The 23,793-nt window shown below is 40.9% G+C and overlaps 1 protein-coding gene across 1 annotated transcript in view; it reads left to right on the forward strand.

Moving 5' to 3' along the window:
* aff2 (AF4/FMR2 family, member 2) overlaps positions 1 to 23,793 on the forward strand; it is a 437,847-nt gene that overhangs the window by 397,967 nt on the left and 16,087 nt on the right. The window contains exons 18-21 of the mRNA XM_030145497.1: positions 16,625 to 16,859; positions 17,628 to 17,761; positions 18,407 to 18,470; positions 21,354 to 21,490. Of these exons, the coding sequence (XP_030001357.1) occupies positions 16,625 to 16,859; positions 17,628 to 17,761; positions 18,407 to 18,470; positions 21,354 to 21,490 (570 nt within the window). The remainder of the gene's footprint in view (positions 1 to 16,624; positions 16,860 to 17,627; positions 17,762 to 18,406; positions 18,471 to 21,353; positions 21,491 to 23,793) is intronic.

Here is a 23,793-nt window from a genome sequence, read left to right on the forward strand (position 1 = left end):
TCTCCTCTTTGCTCCATGTCTGTCCATGGCTCATGGATGCTGCTAATGCTCTGACGACCTGTGCAGTTTGGCTACTTCCAGTGATTACGATGGCTCATCAAGCACAAAAAGGCGCATGGTTCCTTGGTTTGTTTCGGCTCAAGGCCAGTTATATTCACACCAGAAGTGAAGTGGCCCAGAGTCCATTCAGAAGCGAAACAAGACCACCTCTTCTAGGTGGTCTTGGTCTGCTTCTTTGATTTGAATCAGAGTTTGCATGCTTGTATTCACACCTAAAAAAACTCCAGACTTTCCAGGGAAACAAACTCTGGTCCATTTTAAACGAACCCAACGAAGTAGGTCTGAATACACTCTTATTATCCTTTAATAGAACTCCAAGAACTCTCATGTCTGCATGTACAGACCAGCATCCATACAAGGCAAGCACATAGACATGCACAGATGCATGCAAATTAGCATAGTCCTAAACACCATCAAGCTTATACATATCAATTAAGCTGTACAGACACAAAAGCACACACACACACACATACTACAGCAGCTAATTAGTCTTTGTCTCTGCGGTTTTGTATATTATCACTAATGTTGGGGCCTGGGGCGTAGTTCTGCGAGCTCAGCAACTTTCTCGCTGCATCAAACCCCCAGAGTTCCAAAGGAGAGAAAAAACATTAAAATATTATCTGTTGTGTTGCAAACAAGATGAGTCACAAGAGCTACAATAAGGCAGCTGAGGAAATAATCATCAGTGTTCTACCAGAGTAGAGAAGGCAGAATAACAAGAATTCAGGAAAGAAAATAGCATTCAGTAACTGCAAGTCTCAGCAACATTATTACACTGTTTTTTGTATATTGATGAAGATGGATTACAATTTTTTAAATTCCGTAAAATATAGTGATGCTGCTGATGACGGAGGGATCAAATGTAGTGAACAAATGTTTTTGGTCCCAGTTAAGAAAAAAAACAAAAAAACCAAACATACAACTGAAAGAAGTAAAATTGATGGGGTAACAAACAGCTTGAAACTGAAGTCAGAACTGCAGTGTAATGCCACTACCAGCCACTAGATGTTGAAAGAATCCAAGCACCAACTGCATCCCATTCTAGAAACACCAGCGTTTCTGTAGAATAATCAGTCAATGTGTGGGGGGGACTGAAGAGGGTATGGGGTTTGAGGGTAGGAGTTAGAGGGGATGGGAGGGTGAGCCTCCAGGCCCCCGGGGCACTTGGCTGGGGCATCGGGGTGTGTAACAGTCCACAGTGGGTGGTTGTTGTGGGGATGGGGAGGTGGGTGGATCCCCTTCTGCTGGGGATCCTCTTTGTTGGCCCCTGGTCCGTGGAGGGGTTGCAGTTGCATGGCTGTGTACATCACACCTCAGTCTCTTTGCCTTATTCTCTTTGCTTTACACTGATGCAGTCTCCTGGTCACAGGAAATTAAGGTGAACATCTGCTGTTGTGTGGACTTGCTGCTGGTATTATTTGTGCTGTTGTTTATGATATTTTGTTCATGTTTCCTGTCTTATATCTCTCATGTAAATAGGTGTAATTTCTTTTATTTATTGTAATTTCTTCCTTTTTTCTGCCTAGTTTACTCAGTTCTTGTTCTTGTTACCATTATAATTATCATCATGGTTGTTATTCTTGGTATTGTTGATATTCTTTTGTGAGGGTCTTCGCCATGTTCACCTTCCTTTTTCTCCCCCCTTCACTCTCTCCTTCTCTCCTCCTATTTTCTACCTCTTTCCCCCTGTTCCTTCATGTCAGGGCCGGCATCAAAATGTTCGTCAACGAAACTCAAAATAAAGACAGCAGAATATCAAGGCAAACCTCATATACTTTATGAAGTTTCCTTTGGCAAAGCAAATTTGTTAGCACAAAAAGGCAGTCAGACCACCATTCTGCTGTTATGATGCTGAACAAGACAAGTTAAAAGAAAAAAAAAAAGAATAATCAATCAATCAATCAAATTTTATTTATATAGTGTCAAATCATAACAAACCACTTTACATATAGAGCTGGTCCAAACCAGACTCTCAAGTCAATTTACAGAAACCCAACAGAATCCTCCAGGAGCAAACAATTGTGACTGGTGACAGTGGCAAGGAAAAATTTCCTCTTGACAGGCAGAAACCTAGAGCAGACCCTGACTCCTGGAAGATGGTTGTTTTCCTTGACCAGTTGGGGTTAAAGAGAGAGGGTGAAGGAAGAGAAAAAGAGTGAGAGAGAGAGAAAGACAAAGACTGGGGGAGAGGGGGGAAGTACGGGGAAGCACATGGATGCAATTGATGCACAGCAAACTGAACTTGAACTGTTAAAAAGTAGATCAGCTGATCCTAGTATAATTACCAATAACCAGAACAAATGTCCATAACTGTTAATACTACTACTACAAGTACAACTTGTACTTGTAGTACTTGTAGTATCTGTGTACTGCATGTATCTAATTGTATACATCAGGATTTTCAAGGGAAAAAAAGTATCACACTGATCATGTAGATGGCTTCAAAACTCATCTATCAAATATGGTACATTTGGCATTATAGGGTTAATGATGAATAATAAGCTGCTCTAGCAGAACGAAGTGCCTTCCATTTCTTTAGACTGTCCTGCTGGGCTGAATGGTGTTCTGTTAGCTTAGTAGAACACCACTTTCTCTCAAATTTTTGGGTGTGTTGCTTAAGAATAGAATAGAATAGAATAGAATAGAATAGAATAGAATAGAATAGAATAGTCCTTTATTGTCATTGTAACGTAACATGTACAACGAAATTGAAAAAAGTGTCGGTCAGTGCATAGTAATAATACAAAAACAACACAAACACTACAGTAATAAATACATAAACAAACACACACAGCCATTCATTCTGTCATTGCACGATCCTGACGATAATCTGATATAGGGCATTAGTGACTCCAGATTTTTTCAGATCGACTTATTTGTCAATAAAGTTGAAGTCGAGTCGACTTGTGTATGATGATGTCATCAGACTGACAGTGGATGAACAACACAGACACACAGCTGTTCAACAATGAGCAACTTGTACCAATGTTCACTGTAACATTTGCAATGTACAGTAAAGAGCAGAATAAAATACTAAGACACAAGCATCAACAGTCCTTCTCAGACATTTAACCAAAACAAAACATAGGTTAACACCTTGAATTTTCTTGTAAATTTAAGTGAACAACATAAAGTGGGAAAAGGTTCAGACAGTGGCAGAAAAGACGCACAGCATATTAGAGAAAAGAGCGCATTGTCTGAATGATACAAATGAACAGAATAATCCAAACACACTGGCTGTCCAAATCATTATTCAGTATCGGTGGTGAATCCGTGTATCATTCGTTCATTTGTTTTTTAATTTAAAGGTCCCGTATTATGCTATTTTTCAGTCACGTTATATAGGTCTCAGAAGCCCAAAAACATAGTATTTAAGTTTTTTCGCCCCAAAATCATCCTTTGTTAGGAGTTTCAGCGGTCGAAAAAGTCACTCTCACCAGCCCTCCTCAAAACAGGCTGTTTCTGGGCCTGCTTCCGGGTATGCAAATGAATGCATCTATCCACGCCCACTCCCCCTCCCCTCTCTGGAAGAGGGCGCAGCTTACGCTAGCGGTACTACGCGCTAATGTTACTGTGAAGCCATGGCTCGTCGGGACGCAGTAGTTCAGCCATACCAGTTCGACCCAGAGTCTGACCCAGAAGGAGAGGCTCCTGATGAAGTCCCGACTCTGCGGCTGCAGCAGGACGTTTCAGAATGGTTAGTCAACAATATCCTGTGTCTTAGATGTATTTGTAGTTTGTTCCTGTGTGTTATTGTTACAGCTACTACGTTGTTGCTAACGCTAGCTTGACGCTAATGGTAACTTACTGTTTTACTTACCATCATATTATACTGAATTAACTTGTTTCAAAGTAGCATAAAATTTTCTTATCGTGACGTCTTTTTACGTTTTCAGGGCTGTGGCACTGTGCATATCCTTCATGAGCCACACTGCAATTCCAATAAAAATAAGTATCCAAAATGAATTATGATGAATCATGCTAGAGAATATACACTTTGGTAAATGTTCACTTTCTGTTCTTTGGATAGGTGCTCCTGTGGAAACTGTGGTACTATGCCCACAGAAGCTGAAAACATCTGTTGCTTTGAGATACCACAAGTAATGTCACAGCTACACATAAAATTTACCTGACTTACTTAGGTTACTGGCTACACTGACAGATTAGACTAACATTTACTGTTTGTTACTCACTGTAGATTACCAGACGCCTACAGGAGGTCGATGAAGAACTTACCTGTATGGTTGACCATCCTGGGTTGGAGCCAGTGTGCCTAAATATTTACTCTCTGCAAAACGCCTGCCAAATATACAGGGCTGACTATGGCCCTTTACAGCTGAGAGGAATACACCAGTAAGTTCTGATTTCTAAAATGCCAGGGGCAGAATAATAAATATAATCAAATCCTGCTTCAGAATGTATATTGTTGCCACTATAGTAACATATGACAATGTGTATTAATTAATATATTGCATTAGCTATGTCGTTATACTATATTTTTTATAAGCGTTTTCTTAGTTATTCAGATGACAAATTTCTGTTGAAAAAAATATTTATTTGCATAAAACAATCATGAAAAAACAGACAAAGGGCAAAGATAAGGGTGCGATGCACACCTATGACAACTGCATATGACTAAATGTGTCTATTGTTTGTAGTCGTTACAGGTATCTGGCCTATCGGAGTTTTGTGAGCTGGTGCTGGGGGTTCTTGGGACGCAGAATCCGTGTTGTGATTCCCGCTTGTGTGGTTCTTCGTATCCGCACGCAGTTTCCTGATGCGCAAGAACACTATGTGGGATTCAGACTTGCCCTCGGTTAAACCTGGACACATAGCTGGCAATGACCTCCTCCTTGTCAGGCCGCTCATACTGCGCAGTTAGGTCCTCTGGAACAGGGATGGCCAACAGTGCATTCATGTATGTTGCAGGGTCCAGAAACACTTGGTCAAAGATGAGGTCCATCATGTCAGCAACGTACCCTGTTTAATTGAAAACATGTACAAAAGACCATTTGTTTATTATCTTTGCTGTTTTTTGTGTAATTATTATTATCTGGTCTGATATAACACCTGTCTGTCCTTGAACTTGCTTCTAATTTATTTATTTATTTGGTTTTTTTCTTTACTGTTTTTTTTCCAAAATCTACAACAATTTAAAAAAAATTGTGTTAGAACATTAAAAGAATGTAATACTTACGAAATGTTGGCTCTATCTTGTGTGGTTTGGCCCTGCATTCTCCCTTCATGGCCTTTGGAAAGTGGACCTTGAAGAGAGGTACACCTTCCTGTGTTTTTGCTTGAGGCCGGTCAGCGTTTTCATTGTAATACATAGCAGCTAGGTACAGTCTGAAAATACAACAAAAACAAACAAAGTTACAGATGTTTATAACAAAGACATGATGTGTATAGTGTACCAAAATTTCTAAATTACAAAAGTTTGATTTACCTGCACAGCATTCCAATAAATGGGAAAACCACATTCTTCGGGGCAAATTGCAGAATCACACTGTGAAATGCCTCTAATGATGAAGTCTGGTGGTGAGGGCTCAGTTTTGCAACATCCTTCAGTGTTCTTTTGTTGCTCAACACCTTCTCTAAGCAGGAGTTGCTAAAATCAGAAAAAAAAGAGAAAATGAGAAAAGCATTAATTTGTAAATAGTGTAATAAATTTTCAAGACATATTTGGAGATGAACTTATAAGTTATTACACTAATGTGTTAAATATAGGTGCCTTTCAAAATATCTGCTTATCAAAGTAGAATAATATTGATAATAAATCTAATAACTTTTAGTCCTTCTATGAGTACAATACCTGCACGTAGCCATTTGTTCTGGTCACGTGTCTGGTGGATGTCATGCAGGCACTTGGGGTAAAGAGGGTCCTCATGTGTGTGGATGTCTTGCACATGGTTCAGTATTGAGGTCCATTTTGCTATTCTCTCTGGTCCTGTAGTTGAGGTAGCTGCAGTCCAGTACATGTGGTTGTTGATGCTCCTCATCCACTTCTGGATGTTTTCACAGTCTTTCTGTTTGCTGATCTTGTCCATTTTCTTTGAAATACCTACAGTTAATCCACGATGCATCGCTTTCAGTAAACATAGCCCTCAATAGAATGATATTATAATATGATATACTATGATATACTATGCGATATACTATGCGGATGGATAACAATGTGGATTTATATAATAATAATAATGAAACATACCTTTTGCCATGTGCCATACATCATAGTAGTGGGTGATGTTTCTTTCCCTGAGGAACTTCTGAATTTGCGGATGACGGTCAGTAACAATGCAATCAATCGCAAATGCACGTGCCTCCAGAAATTCCAGACTCCTCATCAGGCCCTCTTTCTCCATGTAGTAACTACCCCCAACCTCGTTACTCTGTAACCCCCCACACACAGAAGGAAAAAAAAAAAGACATATTGTTAGAATGATTGTAATGGATATCTATTTTGTAATTTCACTGAGTAACCTTGTTAAAGATGTAATTCCAGCACCCACCTGAACCAACGGATGTCATAACAGTGTTTGTGTTGAGGTCCATCATGGTGTAACTCCCAAACTTTGCAGAGTGTCCTGATATAAATTTATGTTTGAAACATCATATTAGTCATTATACATCAATACTTTTAGACTACAAGGGGCCGCACAAAATCTCAAACACTTATATAAACAGTTCTGCTAAGAATTAGAAATACCCGGAGAGTCAGCCCTCATGTCACCACCAACTATCAATTTGTTCTCCTGACTGAGCCGCTGGAGCATCATATCCTGTGATGTTTTCCAGTGGTGAATGACTGCAGGTTCAATGAAGGATCTGGCATGGCGGCGAAATGTGTCACGCTGAAACAATTGTAGCTCCATTGCCTTGAAGACCTGTTTGCAAAGGAAAAAATGTTTTTTTATTTTCATAATGCATGTAAATTGATCAGAATAATATCTAGACACATAATTAGAACTGAAGGAAATGCAGTTGCACATCCGTTACCCTTGCAATTTTCAAGAAAGATGCACCACTCAGGTACACAGTTGCAGATAGGTGGATGTTCCCTGCTGGCGTGCTTCCGAGAAAAGGCTGGCTGTTCCAGTGTCTGTAGAACTGGCAATGAGGGCACTGCTGATCCACAGACAGGAATGTCCCCAGCTTCCTTGTTTTCACTTCACATTTCCCCGTGCAAACAGGACAGTCAGCAAATAACTCCATAATGGAACTCTCGTAGACGGTGTATTTCTTTGTCTTGTGTGGGTGAGTTGATGACTCTTGTCTGTGTATATATATATATATATATATATATATATATATATATATATATATATATATATATATATATATATGAAGGAAAAGACATTGAGTAATTACACCGCCCAAACTCTCTTCAGTGTGTTATAAAGATACACATTCATTCACACAAACAGACAGGCAGATGTGGATAACTTACGACAAAAATGTTGACTCTGTCAATGTGACAGAATCTGCAGGGTCATATGTTGAATCTTGTCCCTTTGACGCTGTCAATGAAGAGGTTCCCTCTAATGGGTCTTCCTCCAGCTCCTCTTCAATGTCCAGGCGACGTCTTTTTGAAGGTCTCTTTATTGGTGTTGATGAAAAACACAAAGGGTCTACACTGGATGTACCGACACCAAAATCCTTGCAGGACACAGTAGCTTGGACACCTGCAAAGAACAATATATTCTTAATGAAGAAAATCTATGTAGACAACAAAAATAAATGTAAATGGGCAAATGATTACAGACATCAAAACACTTTGTCCTGTTTGTACATACCTTCACTTCTAAAGTGGGACTGAAAAGTCCTCAAGGACAGCTGTGTGCCTGCAGTCCTTGTCAGCACTGGCTCAGTTTGGCATGCAGCATCTGTTGATGTTGACACCTCAGTGGATGTGCCTGATGTGCTGCCCTGTATACGTAAAACAAGCTATGCTGTCAACAGTGTCACGTATTCTCCCGCTATATATTAATAACGAGAATACGCTGAAAAACACGGGACTTATCTGTTCTGAATACACAAGTCACCTGTCTGAAATGCCCCTCTCTCGTCTACAATACACATGTCTCAGACAGAACGTCTTTCCAAACACTGGCTTTCTTTGCCTTGAGGCGTGATTGAGCCCCGACGGAAAACGGCGGTGTTGTGTCGGGTTCGTGGACCTGACACGGAAAGACGCCTGCCGCCACTAATGCAGGCAGCTACTAACAAGCTTGATGCTAACTATACTGATGCCAACCACAAAAGGCCCGTGTTCAAAGGAGTTCTGTTGAATGTCTCTGGATATTCTCAGCTCTTGCATTTTAACGGGGACGCAAACGTTAGCAGCAGTAACCGAGCTATGTTAGCTGCCATGCTAACGTTAGACGTACACATCAACCACCAGCTTATCCGTAATGTAGGGTTATGCAGTAAAGATACAAAAAAATAAGAACTTACATCTCCCCCACTTGTACTTGGGTCTCGAAGCGTTGGTACTGCGTCCGTCTTGATTCTGAGTCTTTGTGCTAAGCCGGATCTGTATGGGCCCATGTTAAAAAAACACTCCTCTGTGAAATGCCGGGCACACACATACAAGCGTTTCGGAATTTTGTGCGGTACATCACCATCAAAGATATAATCCAGCCACTTTTCACGGAAAGGCTCGGCAGTGGGGAGCAAAAATAAACTGTCATGTTGGTGTGTGCAGCCAACAACACCACAACTTGCGTGTCTCGCCTTCGCCATGTTTGTTGTCCAAGAGGTACTTTGCCAGGGCGGGGCTCGCTTTGCCAGGGTGGGGCTTACCTTTTCATGCAGGGTGGGGGCATAGTCAGGGGGAGGAGTTAAATCCGCTTATGTCGTCATAAACGGAGCCAACTCAAACTCGGCCGTTTGAGAAGGCATTTTCACAAACTGTGGTGTAGCAAGGCAGGGAGGAAACAGACAGTTTTCAAATTTGAACGTCATAATGAGGCTACTGCAACACATACTACTATAAGAAAACTGTCACAAAGTCAGATTTGCATAATACGGGACCTTTAAAACCAAAAAACGACTCGTTTTTTTTGTTTTTCATTTTCAAAACCAGAATGAAAAACGGATAACGGTTCGTTTTTCCATTTCCCGATTTTGTGCTCAAATGAAAAATGGAAAAAATGGATAATGACCGTTTCATCCGATTTTGCTATTTTCAATATAGTTAAGTTGTCTGACCCGGAAGTAGTCGTTACAAGGGAAAAAATAAACAAACGAAATCGTGTCCTGTCTACCTGTCGAGTTGAGCTCCCTAGCACTACTGACCCCTTAGTGTTTTCACAGTTTAAATGCCCATCTATTTGTGCTCCCCCAGGCAGAAGTGAGTCATATTTTGTAAGTATATTTCTTTTATAGTGCCTTTTGAGCAGTAAGCATGGAAGCAGTTATGTGCATGTGCACGAAAGATAGACGTAGAATATTGATGTGAGATGATAATAGCGTAAGGAAGTTCTCATTGTATGATATTAGCGTTAAGTACGTGGGTCAGGTGGGTGTTAATGGCATTTAGATTTTTATTTAAGTTAGTTCAACGAACGACAACAATGGTAGCCTACCATTTAACTGACTAAATCTATGTTAACAGTTCCCCTAACTACCCACACTTGTGTTAATTACATTATGATTCCATACACGCTGAGGACGAGTTGGCTAGGTTTGGGAAACCAAAGAAATGCCTTACTGCACAAATACCTACATACCTAGTTCCCCAGTCTGTCTTATTTGTCATTTATCATATGCAAATCTCTAACTTGTGTGGATGTACGTGAATAAAAGTGTCTAAATGTGGCTTTCACAAAAAATGTGTTTTGTTGTGTGTTTTCCAGTTTTTACATTTGTGAAGGCTTATAGGTATGGAGCAGAGGTACAAGGAGAATCTACATGACCTGTCTGGGAGGAAATACCCAGACGGGTAAAATAAATCTCAAAAATTAAGCTTAAGGAGATATGCTGAGAGGTTTAGACTAAAGGGTGAGTAGGCAAAGGTGTATTCAAACATATCTTTGTTTTGGTAAAATGTCTTTTTGTTTATATATACTTTATGAATGTTCAGTGCAGAAGGACAGCTCTTCTATGGGAACACAAAGACTATCCAGTCCCCAAGAGAAGCCAGGTCACTGGATGGCTGATGATGTAAGTGACAATTCAAAGTATTACCAAACCACAATGTGTTTTTTTTTTCCCTATTACTGAATTTTTTTTTTTTTTTTTTTTTTTGGGGGGGGGGGGGGGGGGTTGCAATACAAGTAATAGATGCATACATTCATATCCTTGTTGAAAAACAGCAGGCAAATGCTGGATGTAAAATTATATTGTTCTCAATGCATTTGTTTAATGTTCCCTGGAGTACAGTTTAGTGTTACACACTTATTTTTTTTAACAGGTACCCACTTATCAGCTCTGTGCTGTGCTTGCTGGAAGTTTGTTTTCCAGAAGATTTCAGCCTCTTAGAAAAGTAATCTATTTGTTTGTTTTTATCTAGCCATATCACCTAACACCAGTAACCTGAATTAACAATAATTTGAAATGAAACCCATTCTTCAGATGAAATTTCCAGTGTTAAAAAGATGGATTTGTCCTGTAGGTGCTCACTGGATTTTAGTGGTTTTCTTCTATTTTCCTCAGACCTATTTCTGATATACATATATATATATATATATATATATATATATATATATATATATATATATATATATATATATATATATATATATATATATTTCAGTTGACCTCATGCAACTGAAGTCAATTTTCATAAAAGGGTTTGCTACACAAATGTCATAGTGTGATGGAATAACATGAATACAGTAAACATTTCTAGATTGTCACCATGTCAGAGAGGACACTGCTACTTGTTGATCCAGACAAGTATATAGTGTATTGTGTGTGCTTGTTATGCTTTTTAAACAATATTTAGGAGTGTCTTGAGGATGGTGGGCCATGAAGGAGATAAATGGATTGTAAAAACTGTTCACCACAACAAGCAGCAAGATGCCAGTAGCTATGGGATTTAGGCGTTAAAGGTAAAGATTTTACTTCAGACTTTTTCTAGTAAACATTTTTTTGCCTCTATGTTAGCCAGTCATATGTAACTGAATGCCTAAAATGCCATTTTGCAGTTTGCAGAAGGGTTTCTCAACAATAGAGACATCACAAGCATCCAGACACATCCTGCAGAGGTTTTAAAGGCTCTATGGGAAGCAGCATGTGCCCTCCTACAGGTGGGAGATCTGTGGAAAGAAACATGAAGCCATCACGGATGGGATAAATACGGAGACCAAATTTCCCTCACAAGATCAAAATAGTGTATATAGTGTATATATCAAATAAAGTTGACTTGATTTGAATGTAATGTTTCTTCTGTTGTCCCATGTTCAATGTGTTGAGTATCACAAAGGTGAGGTGTGTTACCTGTAGTAGGAGCTTTATTTGCTAGAAGTTTTAAGCCTGTCTGAATGAGCTACCTTTACCCATATTCATATGAATAAGTAAATAATGGGGTTTCTGTAGTAGGAGCTTTATTTAAAGCTATACCTACCGATGTGGCATTTCTCACAGCACTTAGTAAAAGTTTGAACATGAACAACCAGCCTCCGTCCAAAGCCCCGCCCACTCCCCTCTGCCTGAGCTCTGAGGCTCCCCTCCTCTCTCCCCCTCTCACCTGATGCGCACGGAGGAAGCAGAGGCGAGGTCCGGTCTGCTTCAGCGTGTCCGCGGACCCCTCCCTCAGTAATGAGTTGGATCATCCACCTGCTGTGGGCCCGTGACCCCTTTTCCATCAGTAGACCCTGAATTAAAGGGTCTGGTCTGTGCAGTGGTGGGTCAGTGTCTTCACTGCACCACAGAGATGAGATGCCCAGGCGACAGGCACGCACACTGTGAACGCGTGGCCTCCACGAATTTTTCCGTGGACATTTGAGGTTTCATAGTCCACACATTTATCATTCTACATAATCCTACACTGTGTGACACCAAGTACATGTACCTGTATGAGTCCCATGGTCATAAAAGCTGAGCTTTGTGCAGACCTGTTTAGTCCAGTACACCAGACTTCTGGACGTTTATCTCCATCCTTCATTCATCGGACTCCTGTTTGTTCCCCTTGGTTGCTGTTTCTGTTAATAAATCCGTTTTTTCCCTTCCACATGTGCATTTGAGTTTTATCCATACACATCCTAGACAGACTGTGGTCAATGACAGGAGAAGCAGCACGAGTGAAGTGTCAGATTCAGAGGGACACATATCGGATGCAGGGACGGCGATAATGGATGACTGACAGGAGGCTCAGCCAGGTTCGGCCAGTTATTTCATTCGGACCGAATAAAATGATTGGTCAGACTTTTATCAGAAATATATGAGAATTAAACATTTTTGAGTTTCAATACCTGGTGGATTTCTTTTACATTTTAGTTTGACACGCGCTTATTAGGACAATTTTAAGATGACAAAAGAAAAGTGTAAAAATGCCACATCATACGGTATAGCTTCAATAGAAGTTATAAGCCTGCATAAATATGTTACCTGTAGTGGGAGCTTTATTTGATAGAAGTTATAAGCCTGTCAAAATGAGCTTCCTCTACCCATATTCATACGAATAAGTAAATAATGGTGTTTTTCTACAGTAGAAGCATTATTTCATTTTCAAATAGGCGTGTCGAAACGTAAGGATGTATGTTTTGACGGGGTAGTATCAATCGATTGATGTCGCCGTCGATATAAGCTACTGGTAGCTGCTCAACGGACCAGACCGGTGCGCTTGGAGGGCTTGATACGTCCGTGAAGCAGGGAGCACAGCTTGGTTCTGAGTTCTGTAAACGAAACTAGTTCTATGATCCTCAAAGGGAACTGGTTCCGACATCCTTAAACGAAACGGGTTCCTTAAATGGAGCTCCTGCCTGGATCAGCCACTATTGGCCCATTGACTGAGAAAATCAGAGCCGAATTTTCATTTTTTCATAATACAATATAAAGTTAGTTTTTAAAAACTGGCTCTGTTTTTCCAAATTAACGTGATACTGTTTTCTGAAAACATTTTAATTCAAAAACAGAGCCGAATTTATTTTTTTGTGTGAATGCAATACGCTTCTGTACGTATCAAACAGCTGCTTAATTATAGCAAATATTCCTCCAGTCCGGCCATGATTCTGTTTGTTTATTTTTTCCCTTGTAACGACTACTTCCGGGTCAGACAACTTAACTATATTGAAAATAGCAAAATCGGATGAATCCGCTGATCACACCTACTCACTGCGCACTGTGCTCTTTGCGCTCTGTGTTTTCATTTATAAAGATGAGAGTATCGACATGTGCTGTAGGGTGATGGAAGGGAGAGAGAGAATAACACACGACTAGTTGACTCCTCCAAAGTAATGTCGACTTGTGCCACAGACATCGATGCGTCGACAAACAGACTTTTCAGTTAATGCCCTAATCTGATATAATATCACTGATTAATACAGCTTTGGAAGTTAGAAATCTAATATTCAGGAGGCCACATTTTACTTTCTTGTGCTTTGGTGTTGATTTTTATTAGGTTTTGATGTACAGCTGTTTTTCTCTTTTCTTCAACTTTACATGTTTGGGAGACAGACACAGTCTCTATAGAGTGTACAGTGGGTAGGTGCTCTGGAAGCGCAGAGAAGTGTGTAAGACTGTGACTCAGCATCCCAGTCTCAACTCTGGGTCAAGGTTTGGGGTCAGTAATAAATCTGGCCAGAATAAGTCTTTTTTTTTTCAGGAGTCATTATGGTCTCCTCCACTTTATTTTGTCCAAAAATAAGTATACTAATGGTCGAAGGGCTTATTGGAATCTTTGCTGCCTCACACTTTGATTGAAAGGGGCTCACTCATTAGCTGGACTTTTAGAGCCTCTGTATTTTGAATGAAAAGTACTTTCAGCTCTACTCTAGTTATGGGTAAAAAGTTACATGAACAAGACAAATGATTTTGTTATATAGATGGTACTTATGTAATTACAACTAGTGTTAGCATAAAATTTGCTGTCAACCTGCTTGGTAATTACACCCACTAGCCTGCTAATTTACAGTATGTGTTCCATTATCCCAGGACACGCTGGAGAGACTATGTCTCTCGGCTGGCCTGGGAACGCCTCAGGGTCCCCCCGGAAGAGCGGGAGGAAGTGTCTGGGGAGAGGGAAGTCTGGGCATCCCTGATTAGACTGTTACCCCCGCGACCTGGCCCTGGATAAAGTGGTGGATAATGAATGAATGAATGAATGTTCCATTATGCAGGGTTGACCTTACAGTTACATGTGTTTACTTGATGGGACTTAATCTAATATTTATGATATCATGTATAACAAAAACAAAACTAAAAAAAACAGACAGCCTTGTGGTAATTGTGGTTAAAGACTTCCACTACTAGGACCACCAGTGGATGCTTTTGGCTATTTAATTACAATATACAGCCAGCTAGCAAAACTTAGCTACTTTAATGTTAGAATTATATAAGGTGTTTCTCAATACACATTCTTGCCTGTTCCTCTGTTCTCACAATCCCATGAAATGTCATCAGTGATGGCCCAAGTACTGTTCAATTTCAAAGTTTGCACAAATAAGGAATTCCCAGATGTTGTTCTTGTCTCATAGCTTAAACCAAGGATGCACTAGTTGGTGACTTGTGTAGACCTGGCTGGTAAATATCCCAAGATGCATTTTGTGCTACTCTTGAAGTCAGTGGTGGCTTCTGTGACAACTTAATTCAGAAATGTTTTATTGAGTAGGTGACTGCCACAAGATGATGTGATGCAATGTTGGAACATGCACGAGAGGCAGAATAGTGACAAAACACATCTTTATGATCATGATATGGGATTCAATGAAATTTGTATATCCAGTATTGAAGAATATACAAAATGTATATATATAAATAACAGTGGCGGCTGCTCATCTTTCAGTCAGGGGAAGCTCGTTGTCGGCTTACATCAAAAAAAAAAAAAAAAAAAGTCAAGTTATTTAAACATACATTCGGCCCTCCGTTCCTTTTTAAGAAATTGTACCAAGTAGGCGTCTTTTCCAGGGACTGGACCAGTGTCCTCTGAATGTCCAGCAGAGCTAGGCTGCTTAGATTGCCTTGGCCCATTTGTGTTGCGGGTGTGAGACTTCAGCCTTTTTGAACAAGAGATGCTCCTTTCACTCCGACCTAGCCGACAGTTTGATTGATTTAACTGTCTACAAAACAATATTAAACTTGAACAAGAAATGATTAAATTATGTAACTGAAACAAGAACATGCTGAAATTATGTTAAATTGAAACAAGGAAGTACAATGAGTGTGTTTTATTTACAGGGCAAGAAATGAACAAGTAATTTCGTAGTGGTTTCTCTCTCGATTTCACAGCAGCATGCGCGACGGTATTAAACTGAACTGTGTCAGTGAAGGAGTAGATCTCAACTAGCTGTCAATCAAACAGGATTCAGCCTTTCGACTGATCCTCCAATCAGCACGTGGGATTCTGGCGTCCAGCCCGGCTGAGCTCCGCCCACAGCTCCATTCACCCCCAGAGACGCCTGGCGTCCGGGGGTGGGACAACATCATGGCTCAAAACTGGACGGTAATTGGATAATTACCGTCCAGTTTTGAGGCATTGAAAAAAACTGTTCCACTCAGTCCCATTGACACCCATAGACGCCCAGCGTCTACGGGCAAATGCACTAAGCAGAAATTGAATGAGAAAACAGCGCAACGGGAATGTATGAGAAGTGAACAACATCGAGTCTGTTGATTTATGATAAAGCTGATTCTGAACGAACTCATCTGTGAGATGAATGTGTTCTAACACATTTGTAGTCAATTAAATGTCAACACAACCGTACATATTTAACCATTTAATTTTCGTAATTTTAGGGGAAGCCGGGCTTCCCTTGCAGTCTATGACAAATCACCACTGATAAATAGTAGTACAAATATATTGAAATCAAATTGAGTGACATATTGTGGTAGATTGTGGGAATACGTTAGGAGGCCGATGGCAGAAATACACCAGAGCAAGGCAGGAAAGATGACAAGCAGCTATTCCAATTACAGAGAGACTTGCATTCTTAGGAAGTCCATTCACTGAGGCTGTTCTCACCGAGTCCATACTCGCCGAGTTAGAACTTGACTAACTTCATATTGAGAAATGCCTATAGTTTTTTGACTGGCCTGCCAGTTAGGTCAGCTAGCATTAACGTTATCAAATATAGCTGTACATGAAAGAAGAAAGCAGTGTGCTATATGCAGTGTGCTAGTTGTAGTATTGACAAAGATTATAGCTTCTCCAACTCCTGTCTCAAATGTCTCCTCCTGGCTCCCAAAGGCCAAGGTGACTTAGAGCACAAGTTGGCCATAATGCAAGTTTGGAGCCTTAAAACCAATCCACTGTGGCTAAATCCACTCATTTTATACAAGTCTATCGACTACTGAAGTCAATAACAATTATAAGAATACCAGCTCACATGCACAAGGATCACATTATAGGGTATCACTAACTCATCTTACTTCTAACCTCTTGCTTCTCTCCGTGCATTTGTAGCTCTCTCAACAGGAAGCAGTCCCGACAGCATGACGACAAGCTTCTCCCTCCCCTCCTGTCCCCTCTGTCTGATGATCCCCCCCGTAAACGGGCCTGTGATGGCAGTTCCGCTGTCAGTCAGGAAGCTAGTGCCACAGGACTGCTGCCCTGCTCTACCTCCTCTTCCACCTCCTCTTCCTTGCACAGACACAGGAGAGGTGAAGGCAAAGCAGCGTCACACATGAGGAATGGCATTGTGAGTGCTCAGGACAAATATTTAACTTCCAGTGATGGGATGAGATGATGTTTTTAAGTAAAATTGACTCCAGTGCTTCATTACTGATATTTTATTGTACACTGTTGAGTCATTCTGTTATTTTGAGCCCAACTGACTATTGAGTTAATGACATGCCATTTGTAAATTGTATCAAACACCATCTAAAACAGAAGGGTACATGCGTTTAGCAGAAAAAAATCAAACAACTCAGTAAATTGCTCACCGTAGAAGTTATTGTATATAATGAAACATTAATGAATATGAAAACAGAAAACAATGATTGCCTTTGAAGCTCCAATAGAGTTTGCACTTGTTAGAGGATGCTATAACAATATCAAAAAACTATACGAAGTTCTTGCTTACCTGAAAGCCCTATGTTAGTGAAAAATGTAAAGGGGTTGAGGCTGAAACACTGAATCAAGTGAACAGTGTGTACTTTTTTCTGTTTTACAGAATAGAAACAGATGTAGAATGAATTGCTTAAAGTGCATGTATTCTGTTTCTGTCTTGTCTGTGGTGTAATCCTTCTCTTTGAAGCACTCTGGGCTGCATTTTATTTGAAAGTTTCTACATAATAAAACTGAGCTTAGTTGAGAATTTAGCAATCAACTAATGTCTATCACTATAAATGAGACACTACAAAGTTTTTTTTTGTTGTTTTTTTTTGTTTTTTTTCATAGGGAAACTGATCAAAGAAACAAACTAATCAATACTATTAACACCATTTCAATGCTCTATTCTCTGCAGGAAGGGGAACCCCATGGTGAGAAACCCTGTGGAGAAGGTTACCATGCCAATGGACAGTCAGACTCAGAGATTTGGTCAGAACCACTAATTGAACCTGCAGAACCTCGCAGACCCAGGCTGTCATTTAGTGACACGTATGTAGATGTAGTACTACTAATAAACACAGTCAGCACTCTCACATCAGCATTCTGTCGTTCGGTGATTTAATTTCAAAAGGTTCCCCAGCATACTACTGCTTTAAAATACATTATAAACATAAATAGACTGTGCTCAAAGATCCAGAGTTTAGTTTTATTTTGGGTCTTACATGTGGAGAATGACATGTATCTGTTGTATCACCAGTTGTACCATACCAGCACGAAAATAATTTGAAGTCATTTGCAAATTTTGCTATGATTTTGTTTGATTTTATGTTATAATATTGTTATGATATTATAACATTGTAATTTTGATAATGTTATACGCTTTTCGCCATTGGTCTAGTTATGTTGAGACGTGAAGACATGGTACATGTTCTTACTTTTGTGTCCCAGCAGGTTTCTACATTATTGACTAAAAACAATACTCTTTGTTATTACACTAAGGTTACACTAGGCCCGAGGCATGTTTACCAAAGTAGGCTAATGCATAGTATCTTACTGTGCAGGAACTTACTGCTGGCTGCTTGTAGCTGGTGATTATGCAAATCAGTCTCTTGTGCAGCCTTTTTTTTTTTCCTTTTTTTAACTTCGTGTTAATGAGGTGTCCACTAAAGCTTTTTTTTTTCAAATTGTTTCCAGGGTCCACAGTGCAGACTACTACATGCAGGAGGCCAAGAGACTGAAGCACAAGGCTGACGCTCTGGTAAAGTGTGTCCAATTCTCTCTGCAGTGAACTCAAAACAAAGCACAAACACACACACACACACACACACACGTACACCTCTATGGAAACACAAAGACACACAAATAGCAAGAAAAGGATTTGGAAACACATATTGTAAACATCTTCAGTCTAGACTGCAATTATGTGTTTGCTTGTTGTGAAATGTCATTGCTCATGTGTGTGTATGAGCAATGACAGAGGAACATTAAAATGTATTCCACATCAAGGTCTGCATTGTGTAATTGGTGTTATTTATTGCACCATTTGTCTCAACTGGAACATTAACCCTAACCCAAAACAGGTTACCAGGACATGGAATGTCACCTCCCGGGTGTTGAAGGAGCCTGAGATTGTGCAGGAGGTTTAAAGATACTGGCTAGATATAGTCAGGTTCACCTCTACGCACAGCCTGGGCTCTGGAACCAATCTCCTTGAGAGGGGTTGGACTATTTTCTATACTGGAGTAGCCCAGAGGTGCAGAGCAGGTGTGGGGTTACCAGTAGCTCCTCAGCTCAGCGCCAGTACGTTGGAGTTTACCCCAGTGAACAAGAGGGTTTCTTCTCTACACCTTCAGGCTGGGGAACGGACTCTGACTGTTGTTTGTGCTTATGCACCATACAACAGTTCAGAGTATCCAGCCTTCTCGGAGTCTTTTGATGATAAACTAGAAGGTGCCCCAAGCAGGGACTCCATTGTTCTCCTGGGGGACGTCAATGCTTATGTGAGTAATGATGGTGAGACTTGGAGGGGTGTGATTGGAAGGAATGCCCTGCCTGATGTGAACCTGAGCTTGTTCGAACATAAGGGTGTCCATAAGTGCACGTGGCACCAGGGCACCCTAGGCCATTGGTCGAACATCGAGTTTGTGGTGGTTGTTCAGACCTGCGGCCATATGTCTTGGACGCTTGGGTGAAGGGAGGTGCAGAGCTGTCAACTGATCACCATCTGGTGGTGAGTTGGATCTGACGGCAGAGAAGGATGCCAATCAGACCTGGCGACCCAAACATACAATGAGGGTATGCTGTGAAGGTCAGGCAGAACCCTCTGTCTGGAAGATCTTCAACTCCCACCTCAGGCAGTTTTTTGACCACATCCCGAGGGAGGCTGGGGACTTGGAGTCTGAATGGACCATGTCCAGCACCTCCATTGCCAATGCGGCTGTGCCAGTCACGGGTGCCTGTTGTGGCAGCAATCTCCAAACCTGTTGAGGGACACCAACGGTAAGGGTGCCGTCAAGCTGAAGAAGGGCCTGTCTGGCACTTTGGAACCCAGAAGCAGTGGACAGGTACTGGTAGGCAAAGTGGGCTGTGGCTTTGGCAGTTGCTGAGTCAAAAACTCCGGTGTGGGAGGAGTTCTAACCTCTGGATTGGCAGACTGGGGTGGTGGTTCCCATTTTTAAGAAGGGGGGCCAGGGTTTGTCCCAACTATAGGGGGATCACACTCCTCAGCCTCCCTGGGAAGGCCTATGTCAGGAGAGGAGAGTCCGGACAGTAGTTGAACCCCAGATTCAGGAGGAGTGTGTTTTTGACCCAGATGTGGAACACTGGACTAGCTCTTTACCCCCTGTAGGCTCCTAGAAGGTTACTGGGAGTTTGCTCATCCAATCCACATGTAATTGTGGCTCTGTAGAAGGCATTCCATCATGTTGAATTGGGAAGGGGGTTCTGCAGGAGTATAGGGTCCATGGTCTGTTGCTATGGGCCATAGGTCCTTGTATGACCGGAGCCATAGCTTTGTCTGCATTGCCAGTAGTAAGTCAGATTTGTTCCCTATGCAGGTTGGACTCCTCCAGGGCTGCCCTTTGTCACCAATTCTGCTCATAATTTTTATGGACAGAATTTCTAAGTGCAGCTGGGGGAGTTCAGTATGGGGGTTGCATATCTGCCTTTTGTAGATGATGTGGATTGATCAAACTGGGACCTCCAGCTTGCACGGGGACGGTTTGCGGCTGAGTGTGAAGCGGCGGGGATGAAGATCAGCACCTCCAAATCCGAGGCCATGGTCCTCTGAAGGAAAAGGGTGGAGTGCCCTCTCCGGGTTGGAAAAGAGCTGCTGCCCCAAGTGGAGGAGTTTAAGTATCTCAGGGTCTTGTTCACAGGTGGGGGAAGGATGGAACAAGAGAATGACAGGTGGATCAGGGTAGCATCGGCAGTATTGTGGACATTGTACCGGTCTGTTGTGGTGAAGGAGCTGAGCCAAAAGGCAAAGCTCTCGATTTACCAGTCAATCTACTTTAATACCCTTACTTATAGTCACAAGCTATGGGTAGTGACTGAAAGGATGAGATTGTGGATACAAGCAGCGGGAATGACTTTTCCTTGCAGGGTGGCTGGCTTCTTCCTTAGAGATAGGGTGAGGAGCTTGGCCATCCGGGAAGGGCTCAGAGTAGAGCTGCTGCTCCTCCACATCAAGAGAAGCCAACTGAGGTGGTACAGACATCTGGTCAGGATGGCTCCAGGACACCTCCCTGGTGGGGTGTTCCGGGCATGTCCAACTGGGATTAGAGTCCAGGGCAGACCCAGGACATGCTGGAGGGATTACATCTCTCAGATGGCCTGGGAACACCTCGGAATCCCCCCAGAGTAACTAGAGGAGGTGGCCGGTGAGAGGGAAGTATGGGCTTCTCTGCTCAGGCTGATGCCCCCATGACCCAGACCCGGACAAGCGGATGAAGATGGATGGATGGACGGAGATCCATTTTATGCTTACATGTTTTTTTCCAATTTGTCAGAGGATTTGCATCATAGTGGGAGATTATTTATAATCTGCTGTTTAGTCTTTTTTTTAATTCCATCTCTGTCTCGCTCGTGTCTTCTCACATCTATTTTCAGCTTTCATTTCTGTCTTCCTTTTTGTCAATAGATGGACAAGTTTGGTAAAGCGGTGAACTACGCAGACGGCGCCCTCTCCTTCATAGAGTGTGGAAATGCTATGGAGCGTGACCCACTAGAGGCCAAATCACCGTATACCATGTACTCTGAAACTGTAGAGCTAATCAGGTATGGATGGATAGATAGATAAATAGAAAAGAAGTTTGTTTTTTGTAACTCTTTAACTATCCAAGGATTGAAGCTGGATGTAGAGGCTAAACTGAAGGTGATACAGTGACATTTTCACCAAGATTTTGAAATAAGTCTCATGTTTTGAGACCTCGGCCATCACCCACAGGGGTACTGTTGTACCCTGAGGGGCCCGTCCGTCTATCTGTCCATCAGCATCAATTCTTACTCTACTTTTTTTTTTTTTTTTTTTTTTTTTTTTACATTATTCTTCATGAAATCATCTGATCTTCTCCATGTTTGGTACTTAGGTGCAACTTGGGAAGGGCTTGGATGAGCTCTTTGGATGTCAACCTTGACCTACATTTTTCAGTTCTTTCGGGGTCTTTGCATGGTCATGGGGTCAGATAGGAGAAGCTAGGACAGATGAGGTGAGGTGAAGTTTCAAAAAGGGGTGGCCTGAGTGGACATTCAGCATTGGTCGTTTTCTTGTCAAACATGAAACATGAAAACAAAAAAGCCCAATGTGAGGCTTTTACATAATATACCAGCAAAAAAATAAGCTTCGCTTTTCTTAAGCATGAAACTACTTGCACAGCTTTTCATCTTAATACTGAGTTTGTGTTTTGCGTCCCCCCCTTAATGTCAATAGTCTTGAATTCACAGCATACAATTTCCATCAGGGAAACAGCTGAGATAGCGCATATATTCCCCCAATAATGGTTTGGACATATTCAACACGTTCCTAGGAACCTTTGGAAAGTGCCTCTCGTAGGATCGGTCAGTAATGCACTTAGAGCCAGTTGAAGGAAGCGGACACTCCTGCTTTGGACATGCTCAAAATGAGGGTAAAAATTTGGAGCAGTTGTTGTATACAAGGTAAGTTGTGCTAACATAAAAAAAATATTTGCCAGCTTATTACATGCTTCTACAGCTAATGTATTGAAGTAGAGTGTGTGTGACGAATATTTTTAAAGTTATTTGAACGTTTCAGTTTATAGCAAATTAGGGACATTCGGTCACAAGGATAGGCTACCCGCTGAACAGTGCTGTAATTACATGGTATTCAGTACTCATGTGCATTTTGTTCAGAAAATGCTGTTTTCATTTGGATAATCATTGTAAAAATAGCATGCTGGCCGGGATATAAATGCAATTCCTGCTCTTTATTTTCACGCAGACCAAAATGAACACAACAATGTGGGAGTGTGGGAAGTGAGTTGGTGAACTTCACACGAGTTCCACTAGACAAGAATGAGGAGACGGCTGTCTCAGTGATGGCAGCAATGAAGAATGAAATGTATTGTACCTAAACCAGGGGATGGAAACGGCAGTAATGATGCTGTCATTTTGTGTTTTGTCAACACATGGCCATATGTTTATGAATGTAAACATGAATTAATAAGTTGTGTATATGATGTAAATAAAAATGTCTGCACTTTTTGTGATTTTTTTCATTTAAAACAAAATTAAATAAAATGTGTAAAGTTAAATAATAAATTTTTCAGTTCCAAATGCCCGTTTCACACAATGATTTGTGTAATTGTAGCTCCACTGGGTTCTGTAAATTATAATGTACATGTGTAAATGACAAACTGAGGTATAATATTTTAATAGTATAGCATTAAAGTATAATTAAAATTGCACTTTGATTTTTCATGGACTTTCAGGTTATTCATATTTTGTTGTGAAAGGATAGTTGTAAGTGTAAACATTTGTATTTTGTAAATTTACGGTTTTTGCACTAAAACAGAGAAGAATTTGGAGTTGTCATTATTTATAGGTTATTGTGTTATTATTTTACTGCCCCAGCCTGCTTGAGATATAGTTTGTATGTGGAGCCTGAAAAAAAATTAGTTTGACACTGGTGTGCCTTGGCAAAGGTCTGCGCTCTCCGAGTGCTTTTCTAGTTATTAGTTTTTCATATCACTGCATGAAACTGCTTTTTTTTTTTTTTTTAGTTATTTTGATTTTGGGAAATTCTTCTGAAGTACCTCTTTGATGATGTTCAAACATAGCAGGAAAAAAAAGTTCTGGTTCATTTCAAACAAAGAAATAAAGTTGAACTAATTTGCCACAGACCATTCTTATATTGCTACTGATACTAAGCAGAAAATCAATGAAAATGACAAAAGTTGAAATCAGAATAATATCCAAAACTTTGTCATTTAAGGGGCTAGTTTTGTTGGTGTGGTATATGGTAAAGCTCTAATACCTGCAGAGCTGCTAATGAGCCCAGTTTACTGGTGCTGCATTATAAGATTGCTGCTGTTTATCCTGCTGACATGTGAAGTGCAACCTTG

The sequence above is a fragment of the Sphaeramia orbicularis genome, chromosome 10 (genome assembly GCF_902148855.1).
Source record: "Sphaeramia orbicularis chromosome 10, fSphaOr1.1, whole genome shotgun sequence".
NCBI classification, from domain to species: domain Eukaryota; kingdom Metazoa; phylum Chordata; class Actinopteri; order Kurtiformes; family Apogonidae; genus Sphaeramia; species Sphaeramia orbicularis.